The sequence below is a fragment of the Fulvia fulva genome, chromosome 7, assembly GCF_020509005.1.
Source record: "Fulvia fulva chromosome 7, complete sequence".
NCBI lineage: Eukaryota > Fungi > Ascomycota > Dothideomycetes > Mycosphaerellales > Mycosphaerellaceae > Fulvia > Fulvia fulva.
The window spans coordinates 4,358,529-4,377,574 of record NC_063018.1 but is presented as its reverse complement, the minus strand read 5'-3'; the positions used below and the strand labels follow the sequence as shown (position 1 = coordinate 4,377,574).

General features: G+C 54.7%; 8 protein-coding genes across 8 annotated transcripts; 2 read left to right on the top strand and 6 right to left on the bottom strand.

Annotated features, from left to right (window-relative positions):
• Nucleotides 1-1,646: 1,646 nt before the first annotated feature.
• Nucleotides 1,647-3,236, bottom strand: CLAFUR5_10699 (uncharacterized protein; the record flags this gene model as incomplete). The annotated part of the gene is made up of 1 exon (XM_047909847.1): nt 1,647-3,236. The coding sequence occupies one exon, from the start codon at nt 3,234-3,236 to the stop codon at nt 1,647-1,649; it is 1,590 nt and encodes a 529-aa protein (XP_047764068.1).
• Nucleotides 3,237-4,671: 1,435 nt separating this feature from the next.
• CLAFUR5_10698 (uncharacterized protein) lies at nt 4,672-5,283 on the bottom strand (the record flags this gene model as incomplete). Its single annotated transcript, XM_047909846.1, has 1 exon — nt 4,672-5,283. One exon carries the CDS (start codon nt 5,281-5,283, stop codon nt 4,672-4,674), a length of 612 nt encoding a protein of 203 aa, XP_047764067.1.
• A 985-nt stretch (nt 5,284-6,268) lies between these two features.
• Nucleotides 6,269-7,228, bottom strand: CLAFUR5_10697 (Cyclin-L1; the record flags this gene model as incomplete). The annotated part of the gene is made up of 2 exons (XM_047909845.1): nt 6,269-6,910; nt 6,974-7,228. 2 exons carry the CDS (start codon nt 7,226-7,228, stop codon nt 6,269-6,271), a joined length of 897 nt encoding a protein of 298 aa, XP_047764694.1.
• A 970-nt stretch (nt 7,229-8,198) lies between these two features.
• CLAFUR5_10696 (uncharacterized protein) lies at nt 8,199-10,688 on the top strand (the record flags this gene model as incomplete). The annotated part of the gene is made up of 1 exon (XM_047909844.1): nt 8,199-10,688. The coding sequence occupies one exon, from the start codon at nt 8,199-8,201 to the stop codon at nt 10,686-10,688; it is 2,490 nt and encodes an 829-aa protein (XP_047764061.1).
• Nucleotides 10,689-11,848: 1,160 nt separating this feature from the next.
• Nucleotides 11,849-12,823, bottom strand: CLAFUR5_10695 (Ras-like GTP-binding protein; the record flags this gene model as incomplete). The annotated part of the gene is made up of 1 exon (XM_047909843.1): nt 11,849-12,823. One exon carries the CDS (start codon nt 12,821-12,823, stop codon nt 11,849-11,851), a length of 975 nt encoding a protein of 324 aa, XP_047764063.1.
• Nucleotides 12,824-13,588: 765 nt separating this feature from the next.
• Nucleotides 13,589-14,317, top strand: CLAFUR5_10694 (uncharacterized protein; the record flags this gene model as incomplete). Its single annotated transcript, XM_047909842.1, has 1 exon — nt 13,589-14,317. The coding sequence occupies one exon, from the start codon at nt 13,589-13,591 to the stop codon at nt 14,315-14,317; it is 729 nt and encodes a 242-aa protein (XP_047764062.1).
• A 586-nt stretch (nt 14,318-14,903) lies between these two features.
• Nucleotides 14,904-15,110, bottom strand: CLAFUR5_10693 (uncharacterized protein; the record flags this gene model as incomplete). The annotated part of the gene is made up of 1 exon (XM_047909841.1): nt 14,904-15,110. The coding sequence occupies one exon, from the start codon at nt 15,108-15,110 to the stop codon at nt 14,904-14,906; it is 207 nt and encodes a 68-aa protein (XP_047764065.1).
• Nucleotides 15,111-17,057: 1,947 nt separating this feature from the next.
• Nucleotides 17,058-18,970, bottom strand: CLAFUR5_10692 (uncharacterized protein; the record flags this gene model as incomplete). Its single annotated transcript, XM_047909840.1, has 2 exons — nt 17,058-18,553; nt 18,685-18,970. The coding sequence occupies 2 exons, from the start codon at nt 18,968-18,970 to the stop codon at nt 17,058-17,060; spliced, it is 1,782 nt and encodes a 593-aa protein (XP_047764064.1).
• Between the last annotated feature and the right edge of the window lie 76 nt (nt 18,971-19,046).

Sequence of the window (19,046 nt, the reverse complement as noted above, 5' to 3'; positions counted from 1 at the left end):
GCATTATATCAGTGCTCATGCTCATAGTATTACTACAAATGTGCCTTTGTAGACCATATCGGACCTGCTATAAGACACACATCCAGTAGGCGTTCAACTTCTAGGAGGTCATATCAGCGTCTCAGAGCTTCACTTTCGCAGTGAAGCCCATGCAGCAACGCGTACTGCCGCCGCAGAAGTGAGACCATAAATGTCTCTGCTGCCTTGAATCCGATGCCTGAGCATGTGACAATGTTGCTACGATGAAGCAAAGTGAAGGAAGTGCAATCGTCAACGCTGTCATATCTCAGCTCAGACCTACCATAGCCCCAGTCCCAAAGCGCCTGAGCTGACCTGAGACCAAAGCTTTTCTAACTTACCACCATCATCGCGGAGCGCATCAACCACTCCTCTTCACAACTCCCAAACACATCGACACAATGCCTCCAAAGCCCCAACAACGAAACGCCCTCACCGGCCGCGGCGGCGCTCCCCGCAAGAGTCGCATCGCCAGCGACACCTACGCCTTCATCACATCTCCAGACAACCGAAGCGTCGTGACAAGCGTAGCATTTTTCGCCGCAGGAGTTGCATTCTTGCACAGCAGTTGGAGCGAGATTCTTTTGCCACCGTGAGTAGTAGACAGCGATGTGATGGGATAGAGGGGAGGGCAGATGAGCTGACTGGTGATGGTGAACAGGCTCTAAGCGATGCGATTCAAAAGGGAGGGGCGAAGCAGGAGGAGCGAGCGCCAACTTGTGGAGCATGAGTGGGCGAAAGAGGGAGTGTACGATGAACATGGAAGGGCTGTATGACGATGTATAATATGGCAGACACAACGGCATTTCGCGGCGCTCGTGACATGCGAGCATGGGCATGGACAGGATCCAAGGTCTTTGTACAGGTAGCCGTAATGGCAGTAAGACGATGGGACATCGGAGATACCACTCAAATTTGCCTTCGCGGCACTGAACACAGCACAACACTTTTCGCAACTTTCATGCCTCGATCACATCAGTGTTGATGGATCGACAATCTATGCCGTGGCGTCACGGAGATGAAGGGAGGTGAGTTTTCTCGTCAACTTGGGAAAATCTCTGAATGGCTGTACGGGTTTAGCGGAAGAGGTGAGATGTGCTCAAGTAGGACACACAGGATGAAAAGGCAGAGATGATGAGTCAAAGTTAGAGGATCAAGCTGATTGGCCAAGTGAGCCATTTCCTGAAGCTACGTTGTCACCAGTCGTTCCGAAGGGAGCTTGCGACCGTAGGTCACGACGTAGTGAGAGAGTAGTGCTGAAGGCAATGGTGAGCGGGCTATATTCAGCTGAGGGAAGTGCCAAGCCGCGCTCTTATTGGTGCATCTCAATCTGCAATAACGTGACCTTATCTCACGTAACGAGCTCCTCGAGCCCTACTGCATAGTAGGACAACAACTGAATGCCGAAGTCGAATATTGCTCGCACAGCTCATCACTTGGCCATGCCATTGCACGATCACCGTGCAACATCACATTTTTACAATAGTGTTTTACTATTCACAATCTATCAGCATCCAACGATGCTCACGCTATGCTACATATATGGTATCATATCTTCATCCACGCAATATCCTCCACAGGACATCACATTCATCATACCAATTCTCCCTCCTACTTACTACGCACATTTAACCAGCCTGGTATAACCCAAGCGCCAAAATATGCGGGTTCAACATGGTCAGATTGAAAGGCGTCAGGAACATATCCGTATCCGTCACACCAATAAACGTAGTCTCATTAACAATCCCCTGGCCACCCGCATACACATCGCCAGCAGGCTGGTACGTGTAGCCCTCGTTTGGACCAGTCACGGTCAACTCGGTATACGTCAAGTTCAGCTGCGCCGCCCAGAACACGTACTTAGGCTCACCCGCGACGCCGCCGGCAGCGGTGACGTAGCTGTTGTTGGGACCGACGGCTTGGCCGGGATCGTCCCAGATGAGCTTGACCTGCTTGCCGGGGAAGGAGAGGGGCTCGGAGCGGTTGTGGGCGATGGCTGGACCGCAGCCGTAGCCGGTTTTGTTCAAGTTGATGCAGCTCTCGTCCTGTAGTGGGATAGTGTTTGGAGACGAAGTGCGGTTATCGGTTTTCTCGAACGGCGCCGTGTCGTTTGGCGAGACGCGGTTGATGTTCGCGTCGTTGACGACGTGGAGGGCTGGGTAGTTCTGCCACGCGACGCGGGTGGTGTTCTCGGGGCAGGAGCTGATGTAGGGAGCCAGGTAGGTCCAGGCCCAGGATTGGGGGATACCGGTCTCGAACCAGACTGGGTAGGGGTGCAGACCGGACCACTGGCGGAAGGTCATTTGCTGGCGGGCCTCGGTGGCGATGGATTGGGCAAGGAGCTGGCCGACCTCGCGGGAGTCCAGGTGGTTGATGAAGCCCCAGACACCGGACTCACCCCAGCGAGTCAGGCGCTGGTTGAAGTCGACGAACTCGCGCACGTTGGTGTATGGGTAGTTGTAGGTGCACTGTGGTGGTGCGGTCTCGCCGAGCATGTTCGAGAGGAGTGTAGCGTGGCCCTGCTCTTGCTGAGCCATGAATTGGATCAGGGAGATGTCCTCTGGACCAAGGCCTGCAGCCAAGAAGTCCTCCTCGGAGAAAGTCGCAACAGCGTTGTTGAAGGTGTCGAGCTCAATCCACTCCTGGTAGAGACCGAGAGTGATCGACTCGTAGTCGAAGTCGCTGTTGACCATGTAGCGAGGGAGTGTGCCATTCGTGCCGAGACCACCAGCTGGGGTGTATGGAATTGGCTGTGGGTTCTGAAGCTCGCCGTTGGTGTTGTAGTAGGTTGCAGTAGGGTTTGGTCCTAGCTCTGGGACTGTTGCAGCGAGCGGCGAGTTCGATACAGCACCGGTTGTGGTCGCTGTGCCAGAGAAGGGGCCGTGGGTTGTGGTGCCCGTTGGCATGGAGCTTCTCTGAGGGCCAGCAGCGCCTGGGCCGGAGACTGGTGCAGTGGTGTAGATGGCCGAGATGATGCTGTTCTGGCCAAAGCTGGTTGGCACTGCAGTGATTGGAGTTGGCTCGTCATCGGCGTATGGTGCATCCGCGTTCTCGTAGCCAGGGACGTTGCCAGACTGGTTGTCGGCGACATCGCCAGAAGCTGCAGGAGAACCGACTGCGAGGTTCACAGCAGCTGAAATGTCAACGGCTTGTGGCGCAGGCACAGCAGCTGCAAGGCCACTGAGGACCACAGCAGAAGCGAGGGATCTGGTGAACATCTTGTCGATGTGCGAGGCTCAAGGCGGGTTGAGGTGAGGAGGGAAAGGATGCAGTCGAGGATGAGGAGACAGCATTATATGACATGCATTCGCCATCGCCTGCACGACAGGCATGTTGCCGCACTATTGCCTGCCGTGCCAGCATCGATATATCGTCATGCACTCTTCACAGGCACAAGACTTACAAATGTGGTATTTCACGGCGCGAAACCGGAGCCGGCATGCAGAGAGTATCGTTAGACCTGGAGTCCTCTCCTAGCTCGCGCTGGAGAAGCTCAAAGAGGATTTGTTCGGAAGTTGAACCGATCTCGCTGCAAGGCCCACAGTCACATCTTGGATAATGTTCGTCGTTGTTGCGTCGATCAGATCGGTGGCGAATGTGTATGCTTCAAGAGCGACTCGTGGCCTGCCATCTTGTTATTGGTTCGCTGCCACCTCTATGCGCATGATCGGGCCATGATGCCTGCCAAGAGTGATATTCTGCTGCATAAACGTCAGATTCGACCTTGCAAGCCGGACGAAGCGTGCAAGCGATCGTGCCACAGCTGCTGTGAAACAATTTTGCGAGATGAAAAAGTGCATCACGCTGACTTCATGATATGGAGCCGAGAGCCATGTTGTCGTAAAGTCTTACCAGGATCAAGCATTAGCGCTGCCAGGAACCTTGAAAATCGGGTCCACGGCAGTAAGTCCGATGCATGATGCGGGTTCTGGGTTATCAGATTGTTGAAACACCCATGTTCATCGTAGGAGGAAATACTTCGGGTCGCTGTCATCTTGCTCTGTTTGTGACGATGTTCGGTTTAGGTGGACGCAGTGCTCTTCATCTCGTGGACGAAAGACATCCGAGTTTCCATTGGAACATCGTACGAGGTAATGGTCGAGAAAAGCTCGGCCAGCAAGGTAAGCGGCTCATTGCAGACTGACGTGGCTGCTCACCACGATACCACGCATCCGCGGAAGAGGTATCGCCGCTCAAGACGAACCGCATAACGAACTTCTGCGAGTAGTCCAACGAGATCAATGAAGTGACATGTCTTTCGCCATCCACGCGCCCTCCAAAGAGAAGTTCTAAGGACCGATATTCCGCGAGACGTGCGCGTCGCTGCGCCCTCGCCGTCGAGCCATGAAAATCTCCGGGCGTGATGAATACTCCAGTTCAGCACCCAGGTGCCGGCATAGTGATGTCTCCAGCATGAGAGCATCAGAAAGTGTGACATTGTCGAAGAGAAAGAACAAAGCAGAGCAGTCGCGTTGACCTCATCCCTGCCAGGCGAATGAGCTTCAGGTTCGCGCGGTCCAGATACCACGATTCCTGGAGGGCGTTCGGGAAGGTCCCGCTCAAAGACAAGGCAAGGCACTCAGCAGCAATCAAACCTAGCACCAAGCCTCGCTTTCGCCATAGAGCAAGATCGATACAATAGCCAGGAAACCCTCAAGCCAACGAAACCCTCCTCTTCCTCAACTCCAGCGCAGCCTGTATATCCGGCTTAACCCCCATCAAAAAACTCTCCTCCGGCAACTTCTCCACAGCCTCCGCGCTCGCCCAAAACGTCTCCCTACAAACATGGCCATCCGGCTTCAACTCCACCCCATCCTCAATCTTCCACAACAAACTCGCCCTCAACCACACACTATCCTCAATCAACGGCGAGCTGACCGCAGTATGCAGCGCCATGGCCGACGTACTCTGCTGCAACCGAGCTGGATCCAGACCGACTTGGACACGACAGGCGACACGGGCGTATTCTTCTACTGATACGTCCTCGGACATGACTTGGTCGACTTTGGATTTGAGGACGCCTTCTAGGCCGCTTTGGTCGTCGGAGCGCCGGAGTCTGAACATGGGGACGCCGACTTTGTCTTTCCAGGATTTGGGCTCGTCGGCGGTCCGATAGAGGAGGACGCGGTCGTCGTTGAAGATGAGGTTGCAGATTATCAAGACGTCCAGGGCGTGGTTGAACTGACTCGACTGTGCGTCTAGGTACTGCTCGGGCAACGCTGAAGTATCGCAGGCGAAGCCGGCAGCTGCGGCGTCTTCTGCCATCTTCGGTTTGTGATGTTTGAAGCTGTCCTATGACGTTCCGCGATCTCTGGGTCGGTCGCTTTGGCCGTGTGATGATTATTGTTTGCAGCGCCGCTGAATTTCTTCAGCACATCGCTACTTTCCAACATTCGTTGTGCTTTCCTTGGTACAGCACGACTCCGCACATCGCTTCGATTGGCTGACATCATGTGTTGGTGCTGCGGCGTCGAAGCTTGCTTCACGTGTTCGAGCCCCTTCCGAGAGCTGCTGCCTCGCGAGCGCGCTGAGAGTGCAAAAGTGCCTTGTAGCCGTTCAGCCAGTCAGCTCAGGTCTAGCTCTGTTTTCACAACATATCTTCACGAGCGCATCTCGTGGGCATACAGACCATTACTGCGCGGGCAAGGGGAAGCTGTTCAGCTGGAGACGCCAGATTTTGGCAAGTATAGCACCGTGGAGACGGCTCCATCTTGTGAATAGGTCGTTGCTGGGGATTAGCGAGCCACGAAAGCAATGCTTGATGCCGCTGTCAACATTGCTGCTTGACCTATGCGTCGGCCACGAGTGAGGGCCTCATTTTGCAGCCGGCCGGAAGCACTTCAGGAGAAGTCGAATCCGTTGAGGTCCAGACTGACATTGAAGTTTCCTTCACCAATCTGCATTGACCTGTGCAGCATAGCATGTTTCGAGCGCAGCAAGTGATGCCTCACGAACGTAGAACAGGGCCTGAACTTACGCCATCATTCAATCTGACACTGACGATCGGTCGCAGGGTCCGGTCCAGGGAGGGATATGCTCGCAACTTTTTGTGTGATGGCATGGATTCCGCACTTTTCCTTCATATGCCACGAATCCATCACATTATACTTGACTCTTGACACACTCTGGCGTCGTCTACTGCCCGCGAAGCTCAGAGTGAGGGTTGGCAGCCAAGGGAGTCGTTTGGCATGTGGAGCTGGCCATAAGCGAAGCCAGAACATCAAGTCATCCGCAAGCAGCTTGCAACAGACTACTGGCCATTCTCCAGCATGCGAGACCGCTCTATCTCCGCTTGAAGTTCCTCTACTGAAGTTGGCACTTTCCTCCGACCCCACTTTCGCTGCTCCTCCAAGGAAAAGCCTTCGGCACTTCTGAGCGCAACGACTAAGAATCCAAGTTCTTCCCGGTCGAGATCAAACACTTCCCACCATTCAACTTCCGGCAGCTTCACGCCAACGTCCTTCGCAGCTAGGTAGATGGCAGCTGTAGCAAGTGCCGAGGGCTGGTGAGTGAGGTAGAGAAGTTGTGTGCTTAGCAGGGCCGTGTTCAGGTGTTGAAATGCTGCTTTTGCGACAAGGGTGCCGGCGGAGGACTGGAAGACGTCTAGTGTCTGCAGGTAGTTGATGCACAGTGTGTGCGGGAGCGCAACATGGGTCTGGAAGCCTAGTACGCGGAGGATGTGCGCTTCAATCTCGTAGAGTGTGTTCCCCTTAATCTCGTACTGGCCTTCTGACAGATGCCATGACGAATCCAGCTTGCCCTCTGCCGCGGACGACGCAAGCTGCCCGGGTGGCAGACTCGTCAGGTAGGCGAATGACGTGAGCACCTGTCTCGGAGTCACAGGTTGAGAAGACGGCTTGGCTGCAAGAAAGAGGGCTGCTGCGGCGGTAACCTGGTTCAAGTTAGTCTGTCAAGTAGTGAAAGTGCGTAGCGTGCGGCATGTGTTGACACGGACCTTTGAATCATGCTCAAGCAGACTGCCGCCATCAGGACCAGTCCAAACCCTCTGCAGAATGACGATGGCTTGAGCGATTATTTCCTGAGGCAGACGAAGTAGGATGCCAGCCGCCTGGGTGAGTCGTGCTGTTTCGAACCGCACTGAGTCCTCGAGCTCGCTAGGCAGGCCATCGAGTTGACTTGCTGAGGTCTCGAGCTGGAGGGAAGTGGCGAGTGGGTTGAGTAGATGGGAAGGCTCCGTGATAGGCGCCATATTGGTCCAAGCAGCGATAGTAGGTCGTGCTGAGTGGTTTGCAGCGGTTGGTGGTTTGGCGGCCCGTGTGTAGCGATGTCTACAGCAAAGTCCTACAGCAACGCGTTTAGCGAGCTCAAAATAGGCTGTTGTCACCTGTACGCGCTGTTCGTGTCGCGGTACCGGATGAAAGGGCTCTGTTCCTGCTTCACACTGTCGATCGCAAGAGCTCGTGCACCGGCTGTCTGCACGTGTTTGCGATGGCGAGAAGAGGCCGGAGGCAGGTTTGGTCTCCGACTGGTTGCATGTCTTGGACGAAGCGCTGGCCGAAAGATACTTTCCCAGTTTATCGACGTCAGGGTAGATCCGGAGGCCAAGCAGCTTAGAATATCCCGTCTAGCGTCGTCGCGAACTAGCTTACCGAGCTTTGTTGTGTTCCTCCCGGCCTCCATTCTCCTTTCGCGACTGCATCCCATCTCAAACGTAGCATGTTTCAACCACATCGACCATCTCTCAACCCGCATTCAGTCGAGATGAGCAAGGACGTCCTCCGCATTTCCGAAGCGCCTGCGTGCGTCGACGGAGCCTCTTCTGCAACCGCCATTTGCCCACCTTTGCCGCGACCCGGGTTGAGGGCCACGCCTCTTGTGGCAGTCGATGTCTTGGGATCGTGATGGCCAGAATTGTCACAGGCAGATACCCGCCGAGACTGTATCGGACAGCGTCTAGGAACCTTATGCTGGAGGGATGGACGCTGCGAGGCCAGAGGTGGTGTATATAACGCCGCCTGCAAGCTGGCTTGGAAGAGGTATTGTCGTTGAGTTTTGTTCTGCACACTGCCCTGTACTGCATTGCCATTTCCTTGCGCTCCGCGAGCACTGTCATCCATTCTTTCAGTCTAGACGACTGCCATTCGTTCAGGCACTGGTGCCTCAGCCATTTTTAACATCCTAGTCGCATCCAGCAACCATCTCACCACAAGCTCGTCAGCATGAAGTATCTTTCATCCTTCCTGGCCACAGCCGGCATGGTTGGCATGGTCCACGCCGCGCCAAAGCTCGACAACCGTCAGCCGGATCCAATGACTTGTGCTTGCACGCCCAATGGTTATGCTAGCACGATCACCGTCACACAGACAGAGACCAAGACGGAGACTGCCATCTACAGCTCGGGTACCATCATCTCTCCAACACAGCCAGGCTATGAGGCACCACCTGGCTACGGTGGGAGTCTGACAGGCGCCGCGTCCAGCACTGGTAGCGCCTTCACTCTCCCAGGCCAGTCTGGATCTTACAGCTATTCGATCGTCACGGTCACAATCACTGCACCTGGTGGACAGCCATCTGTCATCGAGTCCAGCACAGTCGTACCAGCTACTTCGACCGATGTCTCCCCCGTTACAACTGGCAGTGTCGCTTCTTCATACAGCTACTCTGTCGTTACGGTCACGATCACCAATGGGTACGGCCAGCCTTCTGTGGTGACCTCTAGCACCGCAGTGCCAGTCGTACCATCCAGCGCTCCATACTATCCGGTCCCAGGCAACTCATCGGTTCTGCCAACAGGCACGGGCATTCCAAGCTATGGCTCGCAAAGCAGCGGCAGCATCATCTATCCTGCTGACATGTCTTCTGCTGCCCCATACCCAGTGCCTTCCGACAGCGCGCCGTCATACCAAACAGGCACCGGAATCCCTGGCTATGGCTCTTCTAGCTTGAGTAGCACAGACGTTTCGCCGGCATCGACATCGTCCATGCCAAGTGGAGTGACTGTCACCGACATCACCTCGGTGTACACTACAACTTGCCAAGCAAGCAGCGTCTTGACTACCGGCGGCACGACTATGACAACGACCTACGACTACTCGACGACTTCCACGGTTACCACGACCATTCAGTCTACAGTCACAGTGCCCGGAAGCTACCCTGACAGCAGTACCGAAGTATCTCCCACCGAGACCTCGGCGCCAGGCTCACCGCCTGTGTATACGGTCACCATCTCTGAATCGGATGTCGTTCCAACCGAAACGGCCTCGATCTACACCACCACCGTCGTCCAGACTGGCGGCGAAGGTACACCTGAGTCGACTTCAACCATCGTGCTTACATTCACACAATCCTATCGCTCGACAGTAACAGTACCCGGAGGCAGCACTTCCGTGGTCGTACCATCGATCTACACCCTCACTGTAACCGGATCTCAGAGCAGCGCAGCACCCACCAGCAGCTCAGCTCCTCCTTCCTACGTACCTGCCAACAGCACAGTCGTCTCGCCCACAGGCACGGGCGTGCCGATCGTCCCGGTGTACTCGAGCAGCACCCCAACGTACATTTCATACTCGACATCCACGGTCTACTCTGCATCAGGAACTACATCGATTCCAGTCTCGACGACTCTCTGCACTCTGACGTTGACGTCAGGTGTGCCATACATTCCTTCAACGTCTAGCACAGTTGGATCTCCGGGTAGTAGCAGCATCCCTGGACCGGCATATTCCATTCCCTCGTCAGCAGCACAGAACAGCACTGTTATCGGACCCACAGGCACACAGCCACCGGCTTACTACCCTTCGTCATCGAGCACCGAAGGATATCCCGTCGAGAGCAGCTCCACTCTTTCATCTCAATCCAGCGCATACACAGCGCCACCAGGCTACGTACCTTCCGTCAGCAGCACTGAAGGCTCAGCCATCACTTCGAGCTCCAGCTCAATTCCCGTCGTTCCCACTAGCTACCCCGTCGTCCCAGCCGACACCACTGCTCCGGCTTACACATACGCCCCATCAAGCAGCAGCAGCAGCAGCAGCACAGAAGGATCTCCAGTTGAGTCCAGCTCATCAATGTCGGCTCCAGGATATGCCTACCCAAGTTCAAGCAGCACACCAGGCTCACCAGTCGACTCCACTTCAAGCTATGTACCCATTGGCACTGGGACTGGCTACCCCAACATCCCCGCCAACACCACAACGTATGGACCAACAGGAACGCAGCCTCCATACCCGTATGCATCGTCTTCCACGAGCACGGAAGGCTCACCCGTTGAGTCAAGCTCATACACCGCACCGCCAGCATATGGACCAACAGAGACTCAGCCCGCGTATGGTCCCACATCATCTTCCTCTAGCACAGAGGGCTTGCCCGTCGGATCGTCTTCATACACCGCACCGCCAGCATACGCCCCAACATCATCGTCCAGCACAGAAGGCTCGCCCGTCGAATCATCTTCATACACCGCACCACCGGCGTACGGTCCCACAACCTCAAGCACAGAAGTTGCTCCCCTTCCCACTACTTCCGCAACGATGGTATCATATGGCGCATCATCGACCCTTACTTCCACCGCCACAATTCCAGCCTATGGCGAGGAAACTTCGACCGAGGTCTCGCCAGCTCAGTCGACGGCACCACCGGGCTATGTTAACCCACCAGCTGCGTATGGATACCCGGCTGAGCGTAGACATGCTCGCGCTCTTCGTGGATGAGGATGATTTTAATGTCAAGGAGTTTTGCATACCGGCTAGCTGGCCGCGGTTTCGGGACTTCTCAGTTGGTCATGAAAATCGTTGAATATGATTTTTCTGTAGCATTTACAGGCAGAATGAAAAGTGAAGGCGAACGAGACGGAATTCGTTGAACACAGATTGTATGAGTATATGGATCAGGCAGTACATAGATGAAAATGGATATGGATATGAGTGACGGCATTGATTGTGCATTGCAGAGGCTTTACGTGATCTTTCGAGCTACGATAATAGTTGTCAAAAGGACATGATGTCCAATGTTTAACAACTTGGACCATGTCGTTCACTCTGACCAGCGAGCGAAGGATGGGGTTCAAGCACACAATGAGCCAAAACGTGGAAATAATGCTTCGGCATCCAAAGCGTCTCCACGTTGGCACAGCACGACACAATCTAATGGAACATTTACGCCCGCGAACGGTCTCGACACAAAACGAACCCCTCAACCACTTTCTGCAAACAAAAAGTACAGTAGCCGTAAGCAACCACGGCCATAGTTGGACGCTGTGGGAATTGAACCCACGACCTTTCACCTGAACCATCATCAGAACCCTAATTTCATAGAGAAGTTCGTGGAACTACTCACAAATACGCATAGAATGCAGGAGCATTGATGCGAAGCGACTGAATAATTATCAGAACCCGAGCGAAACCCAGAGTTTCAATGGGTTGACTCACAAATCATACCCCTAGACCAAGCGCCCCGATCTTATGTAAGCAGTCTTGAATAAACAATATAAGCAAAAAAAGAAGTGAAGCTTCAAGAGCCGAGAGTATTGGGTGCTAAGGAAACACGATGTATTGGCAATGTGGTATCGTTGTTCTGGTATGTATGAGCCGATGAAGTCTAGCGCTCACAGGTCTGTACTGGAGATCGGCTAAAGCTATGGAACGTTCTCAGAAACGCACAGGATCTTGCACTCCATGCTCAAGACCGTCAGGAACGTGATCATGACATTACTCCTATCAAGACAGTATTCGCTCTTCCCTGGCAGTCCAAGCTGTGTTCGGTGCCCAGTACTGTTACATCAATCACCCAATCATACTCTCACATACAATACAGCCGTCCCGTTCCAAAACGCCATGGCTCCAAAGCACAACCGAAACGCCCATTACCATCATCAACAACACCGCCCCTTCCTCGCACCACTCTTAACCTCATCCTCCATCCCATCATCACTATAGTGCGTCAACCCACCCGGCGTCGATAACGCCCCAAGCCAACTCCGTCTCTTATCCCCATGTCCCACTCTAAAACTCCCCGTTCCACCACCTGGAAGATCAAAGTATCCAGGCGTCCCAGGCTGTCCGTCCAGACCAGGCGTTCTGCCGCCGAGCATTGCGTCCTCCATCATCTTCTGTAATTCCTGCCTCTTCCCGTGCTGTTCCACCAGTTTCCTCGTAATCACTCTAAACACCTCCTCAATCCCCTCCCCATCCTTCGCGGAGATCTCATGACAACAGTCCCAAATATGTTCCTGCCCCCAGAATCCACTCGAGCGATTACTATGCGGACTATTCACCGGCTCCACCGGCCTTAGTCCTCCTCTTCCATTCGCAGTACTCGGCGGACTCCCCCACGCCGTCGACGACATCCCCGGCGTAATGCTAGCCGGATAAAGCTGCTCAGCAACATACCCAATACACCTCTCAAACGGCACCTCCCTCCGCCTCGGATCCTGCGCCACAATATCCCCCTTCGTGCCCACCACATGCACAATCATATCATGCTCCGCCTCCAACCCACAATTCTCCTTCAACTCCCTCAACCACACGCCCATCTCGTCGAAACTCTTCTTTGACGTGACGTCGTAACACAGAATCGCTGCGTTGGCGCCGCGGTAGTAGAGGCGGGAGATGGAGCGGAAGCGCTCTTGGCCGGCTGTGTCCCAAATTTGGAGGCGGAGGGTGGAGCTTGATTCGGGGTCGTGGACGCGGGTGGTGAGGAAGGAGGCGCCGATGGTGCTTTGCGCTTTGGTTGGGGGGATGTAGGTGTTTTTCACGTAGCGGTGCACGAGGGTTGTTTTGCCTACGCCTTGGGAGCCGAGGACGACGATCTTGGCTTCGAGGGAGGTGGGTGGTGAGGTGGAGCCCATCGTGGAGCGGTGTTGGAGGGTTGGATGGGATGTTGTTCAGTCGTGCATGCTGTGGGTTGTCGGTAGGTTGCAGCTTTTCTCGTGCTACTGCAGGTGTGAAGATTCGAGTGCCGTTTCGCGTGTCTCGGGTTTATCACCGCATGTGTTTGTGTTCCGATCTCGTGATATTGGGATGTTGTGACATTTCGATCGTCCTAGATGGGAGTGTTTCTGCAGTTGGATTCTCGATCCGAGATATGAGATGTCATTCACCTACCAGAGGCATCTCGACCTGAGGATCAAGGCAAATGTTGGCGGACATGGCTATGATGCAAGCACTCAGCAGCTGACCACTACGGCAACGGCGACCCCTGCGCCAGCCCACAAGAGGGCAGCCATCTCCCGTCTCATGACCTTTTGCTTCTTCCTTTGACAACATTAGCAGCACGGCTGATATATGCGAGAGGTGTGAAAAGCAGGATATGTCTGAGGAAGATGCAAGGAGGGGAAGATGACTCGTTGAATATGAAGCTCGACGTGTCCCGGATCTGTTGGCGCCCAACGCGACTCTCACCTCTCTTGCTTGGCACCACCTGACCGATGACATGCCGTGCCAGCGTACAAGGCACATGAGTGTGGCAGCACAATCCTTCAGGCAGCGACATTACGTCTTGAGGTCATGAGGGGCTGAGCTTGAACGCCGTTCTCGCTGGCGGATGGAGCTTGATGTGTAGCCTCTATGGCGCTGACACCGACTGACCATAGATTAACATACAGCAATAAATAATGTCTTTCCAGCGCAGCACAGATGCCATGATAACCTCAACCGACAAGGCTACCCACGTATCCATTGACAACCTCAGGATTGGATCCGGCGAAGGTGCCCCAGCACCACAGGGACTTGCGTCAGGCCTATGTCCATGCCAACCATGTGGCGGCTACCACTACGTGCCAGAGTGCATCTACACCATCCCATGGTCCGACTGGCTAGCATACCAATCCGAACACATGCCATCTCAACTCGATCAGCTTGCAGGTGCTTCCAACATCTCACCCCACCAGCTCGATTCGGAATCGCTGCAAGAGCGAGTCTCATGGCTGGACAGACTCTCCTCAACCTATCGCCCCAACTACGTCGGAAAAAGCCGCATGAAAGCCGACATCATGACTCCCTCCGCAATTGACTCCTACTGGTACGAAACGATCTGGCAGAGTAAGCTGCGGGCTGGGAGTAGGTATCGTGCGAGGAAGGAGTGGCTTCAGCGTCCTGTTGCTGTTGATAGTGGGCAGACTTATGGTAATCTTGATGGGTATGAGAGTGAGGATGATGCGACGAAGATTGAGCATCTTAAGGCTATTTTCGGGAGGAACTTGCCGCAGACTTCGACTGCGACGTTGTTTAAGAGGGATCGGTTGATGACGGTGGAGCATGACGAGGAGGGAGGGTGGGAACTTGTTGACAGCCCGGTGAAGATGAGTCTTGCTGAAAGGCGAGATATGGCATCTGCAAGCTGAGGTTCGGGCTACATGTATGACATTATCTCCCGCAGTGCCCCCAACCCTCTTCCCACCACATCCCATTCCCCACGACATGCAACGTCAAACCCCCAAGCCATCATCTACTACACCAAACCCCCTCCACGTTCCACCTCACCGATAAACAAACTTGAAAATCTGACTCTGAGACGGCTGTGAGTCCGGGTTGAGAAGGGTGCTTGGTATGTCGATGCTTTGCTGGAACGTCGTTGCAATCGAGATGGTGGAAAGACGATCTGACGGCTCTACTTAAGATGTCTTGACGGCACTCGAGCTTCCCGCTTTGGCACGGCGATGCTCGGTCGAGGCCTGTCTACCCAGCTACATCTTGTTCCACGACAGACTTGGGGTGAACATGGAAGGCTTCGACCGAACTGCTCCGTCTTGCTGGCCGGGGCTTCTACAGTCTGGTGCGCTATTGTGGTTGCATTACGACGACAAGCAGAACAATACGGAAAATCCGAAAGCCCCTTCAGCTCTGTCCAACCTGATACACGAACATCAACATCCGGCTCCGAATACAACACGACCCCAGCCCTCATCGAAGCTCCATCTCACACATCCACTAGTGAACCCATCTAAAACTCTGACCCTGGATATACCACCCACCAGCCCTATCGTCTCTAATCACAAAATTCTCCACAAACATTCGAGCTCCTGACTGCTCATGTTCCTCCACCTCTTCCCCATCGGCATCTTTCTCAATCCAGCCTCCCAGCCCGCCAAAGACGAGGGCGCTGATGAGTTCCTTAGCATTTTCATCCCCGCCCATGATCGGCTGCGCGTTCAACGAGGTGATGATGCGTTGGACTTTCTCAGCGAAGGGTATAGACACAAGTTTCTCTGCGATGGCACTGCTGCCTTGTACATTGGTAGCCTGTGTGCTCCATTTAAGAGGGAAGAGTCCCGATACAAGGGGACTAGATAGGAGCGGTCATTATCGAAGATGTTCTAGTAGGATTCGATGAATTTTTTAGCGATGGCTTGGTGGTCTGTCATGGTTGTCTCGTAGTGGCTGTGACTTTTGGATTGAGGTGGTCGTTGAGCCAAAGAGCAGGGAAGAGGAACGATGGCTCTTTTGAGCTGTCTTGATGGTACTCGCGCGGCGATCCCCGGTCTTGGTCGATCAAGGCCTACCTAGGCAGCTACATCAGTTACACGACGGACTTGACGAGTGTGGGAAGCTTCGACCGAATTGCCTTGCCATGCTGGGTCACGTTTCGGTCTACGGCACTTGATGCCTGCATCATTGCCAAGAGCAAGATGATGCTGAAGGTTGACGAGTCTAGTCTGGAAGTGGCTTCGAGTCTTGCGAGTCTCGAGCATTCACCACACCGGAAGTTGCATATGATAGCGGACGACAAAGATGCACTTGCCGACTCTTTCTCGCTCTGGCTCTATAGGAATGCTTGAATAGTCTTCAAGCACAGACCGAGAGACACTAACAGAGGCACCCTCGACATGGCCAAGCGCAAATCATGACAGCACACTGTCCCTGCCAGTAATGTAAACGCTTCTAGCCATTCGCCTACCCCCACAACCCAGCTGACACCCACACCAGAGGCCTAGACTAACCCCAACCCCCACCGCCTCCCGTCGCGCGACTCGCAGCATGACCACCGCCGCCTCCTGCCGCGCCGTCTTCTCCACCGCAGAGCTACTAGAACGAATCCTACTCCATCTCCCCTCCTCCACCTTCCTCCTCGCTCAACGCATCTGCCGCCAATTCCGCGACCTCCTCACAACCTCCCCCCAACTCCAACAGCACCTCTTCCTCCGCACACACAGCGACACCCACGAGCGCTGGACCATCGGACGGGACCGCAGCCTTGTCAAACACTGCACCCGCCTCCAGCCAGGGCAGAAAGTCCGCACCACAATCAAGATCAAGAAGATCCCCCAGCGCCTAAATCCTTCCTCCTCCCGTCCACCCTGGACCAAAGACGACACCCTCACTGCCAGACTCCTGGCCTCCCACTCCCCTACCTCGCTATACACCTCACCTCCTCCCCCGTCGAATCCAGCCACATCTGTATCCAATCCACTGGGAACGTGAATACTGCCGTCCGCGGTTACTTCCACGTTCCCCGGTGGCGCGAGTCTGAAAGATCTGGTCGCGTGCTTGCAGGCTCCCCGAGAGCATCGCATCAACGAAGGAGGGGAGGGGCGGGGCACCGGGTACCTCCGGGGGGCTGAGCTTAGGGGGCTTGTTGAGGTCTTTGAGGTGAAGTATGGTGGGACTGCGGAGTGGAGGGTTGGGGTGGTGCGGCTTGATGGGGTGTTGATTGCGCGGGAGTTGGACCCGGAGGGGGTTGTGGATAGGGTGGGTGTCTAGGTGCACGCGGTCTACTACACCAGATCGCATGGAATGAATATGAGTGGCGGGTGTGGTGTTGAGCTCAGGCTCTGTTAGTGGCTCTCTCTTCTCTCAATGATTCCCGTGATCGTGATAGGATCGTCCGCAACACCTCTCAGTCTTGTGCGCTGGAGCGAATGAAGACGAAACCCGAGGAGCTTGAATTGTATTGTGCGCGACCATCTTTTCGTATTACAGTGTGATTTCTTTCACACCTCTAGTATTCCGCTATGCACCCAGCCAAAAACGCAACAAGTAGCCAAACTAACCCAAGTCAAGCCAAGCCCTTCAGTCGGTTCCCCTTCTATCAACACACCATGAGAATCTCGAAACAGCAAGCCGAAAACACCGTTCCTCTCCTCCTTATGCATCCTTCACATCCGCCGCCGGCGACGTGAGAATGCTAAACTGTCCTCCCGTCGTCGCATAATTCAGTTTCTGCTCCTTCACCGCCGTGTTATCAATCATAGTCGCAACAGGAACATCGTCATCCGTTCCAAGGCCAGTCTGGTAGTTGGCCGAGAATCCCCATGACCATGATTTGCCGTCCTTGGTGAGGACGATGTTGTGGTCGGAGCTTGTCGTGACGTGTGTGACTTCTCCCTGGATAGCGCTGACCTTCTGCGGTGCGGCGAGAATGCGTGGACGTCCTTGTTCGTCCTTGATGACGGACTCAGCTGGGAGCTTGGCGATGTCTTCTTCTGCGATGCCGGTTTGGGAGCCGTCGATGCGGCCCCAGATGAGGCATTCGCCGCTTGCAGTGGCTGCGAGACTGTGGTGTCCTCCGCCTTTGATGCTGGTGATGTTTTTTCCGTTCAGTGCTGTGACAACCTTCGGGTTGATGATGACGGCGTCGTCTTGGCCGGCATTGTCCATGATGCCTGTCTCACCAAAGTTGTTCAATCCCCATGCCCACACTTCGCCTGTCTTTGCGATGGCAAAGCTGTGGTAGCTGCCAGTCTCGATCGAGGAGATGCCCTTCTTGGGTCCCTTGGGCAGACCGAACTCGGTAGGTGTCAAAGCCTTCTCCTTCGTACGTTCTATGATACGACGGCCGAGTTGGTTCTGCTGACCTGAGCCCCACGCGAAGACTGCACCCTTCGTGTCCATTGCCAGCGCGTGGTTTGCGCCAGCCTTGATGTCTGTAATGTTCTTGAGTGCTGGGATGAGGACTGGTCGTGTAGCGACCTTGACTCCTTCGATGAAGCCGAAAATGCCGTCGTTGCTGCGGAATGTGCCCCAGCCGTAGACTTTGCCGTCGTCTGTGAGGACAAAAGAAGACGAGTCGCCAGCAGCGACCTGCACGAACCGTGTGCCTTCTGCCACGTCTGTCTTCGACCAGTCGACCTCTCCTGGTGTACACTCCTTCGGATTGAGGCCGTTGTCCTCTGCTTCATCTTCATCGCTGTCTGAAGCATTCTCGTCCATATCTTTGAGACCGCCATCCCACTCAGTGTCTCGTCCGAGCGTGCCCTGATCGTTGACACCCCATGTGAGGATCTTGTTATCGTGTGTAATCGCGATCGCGTGCATGCCACCCGCAGCAATCTGTGTCACGCCAACTGTTTGTGCGCTGAGGTTCGGGTTGAGTCGTGGTCGCTTGACGTCCACCGCGTTCTTTGCTGTGCCAAGTGCGAGTTCGCCTGCAGTTCCTTCGCCGAAAACGTATACATTGAGGCGCTGAGTGGGTGGTTCGATGAGGATGGGGCCTTTTGTGAGTGTCTTCACTTTCTTCACAGGCGCCGCGGCCGCTTCGTCGTCGTCTGCCTTGCGCTTTCGCGACGCCTTCGCCGGAGCGGTCGTGCCGTTGGTCGCTGCGGCGACCTTCTTTGCTGGAGCTTTCTTTGTAGCTGTTGTGCCTGTAGAATCGTGTAAGCGACCGCGCGGACCACTATAGCGGAGGACACCCATGCTTGCTACCACGCGATGGACGGCTATACAGCAACCACGCGCACAACATGGCGTATCGACCCCTTACGATACTGCTTACCTTTGGTGGCCTTGGGCTTTTTTGTCTCAGTCTCTCCATCAGTCTCAGCTGCGTCTTCCTTTTTCGACTTTGTGGCGCGTCCTCGTGCTGCTGGCTTGGCTGTGCCGTTCGCTTTCGACGCCGCTGTCTTGGTCTTCGGTGCTGGGGCAGGCTTGGTGACTTTGGCCTTGGTGTTGGCCTTTGGTTTTGCGGCTTCTGACGCGCCTCTGGTCGCTCTCTTTGGGGCCATGGTCGCGTCTGTTTCTGTCGATGTCTTGGTCTTCTTGATGTACTTGATCTGTGCCATGATCGTCGTCAAAGTATCGTACAAGGTCGTGAAGCGTGTTGTGTGTGAAGAGTCGTGGTGCAATGGAGCTTTGATG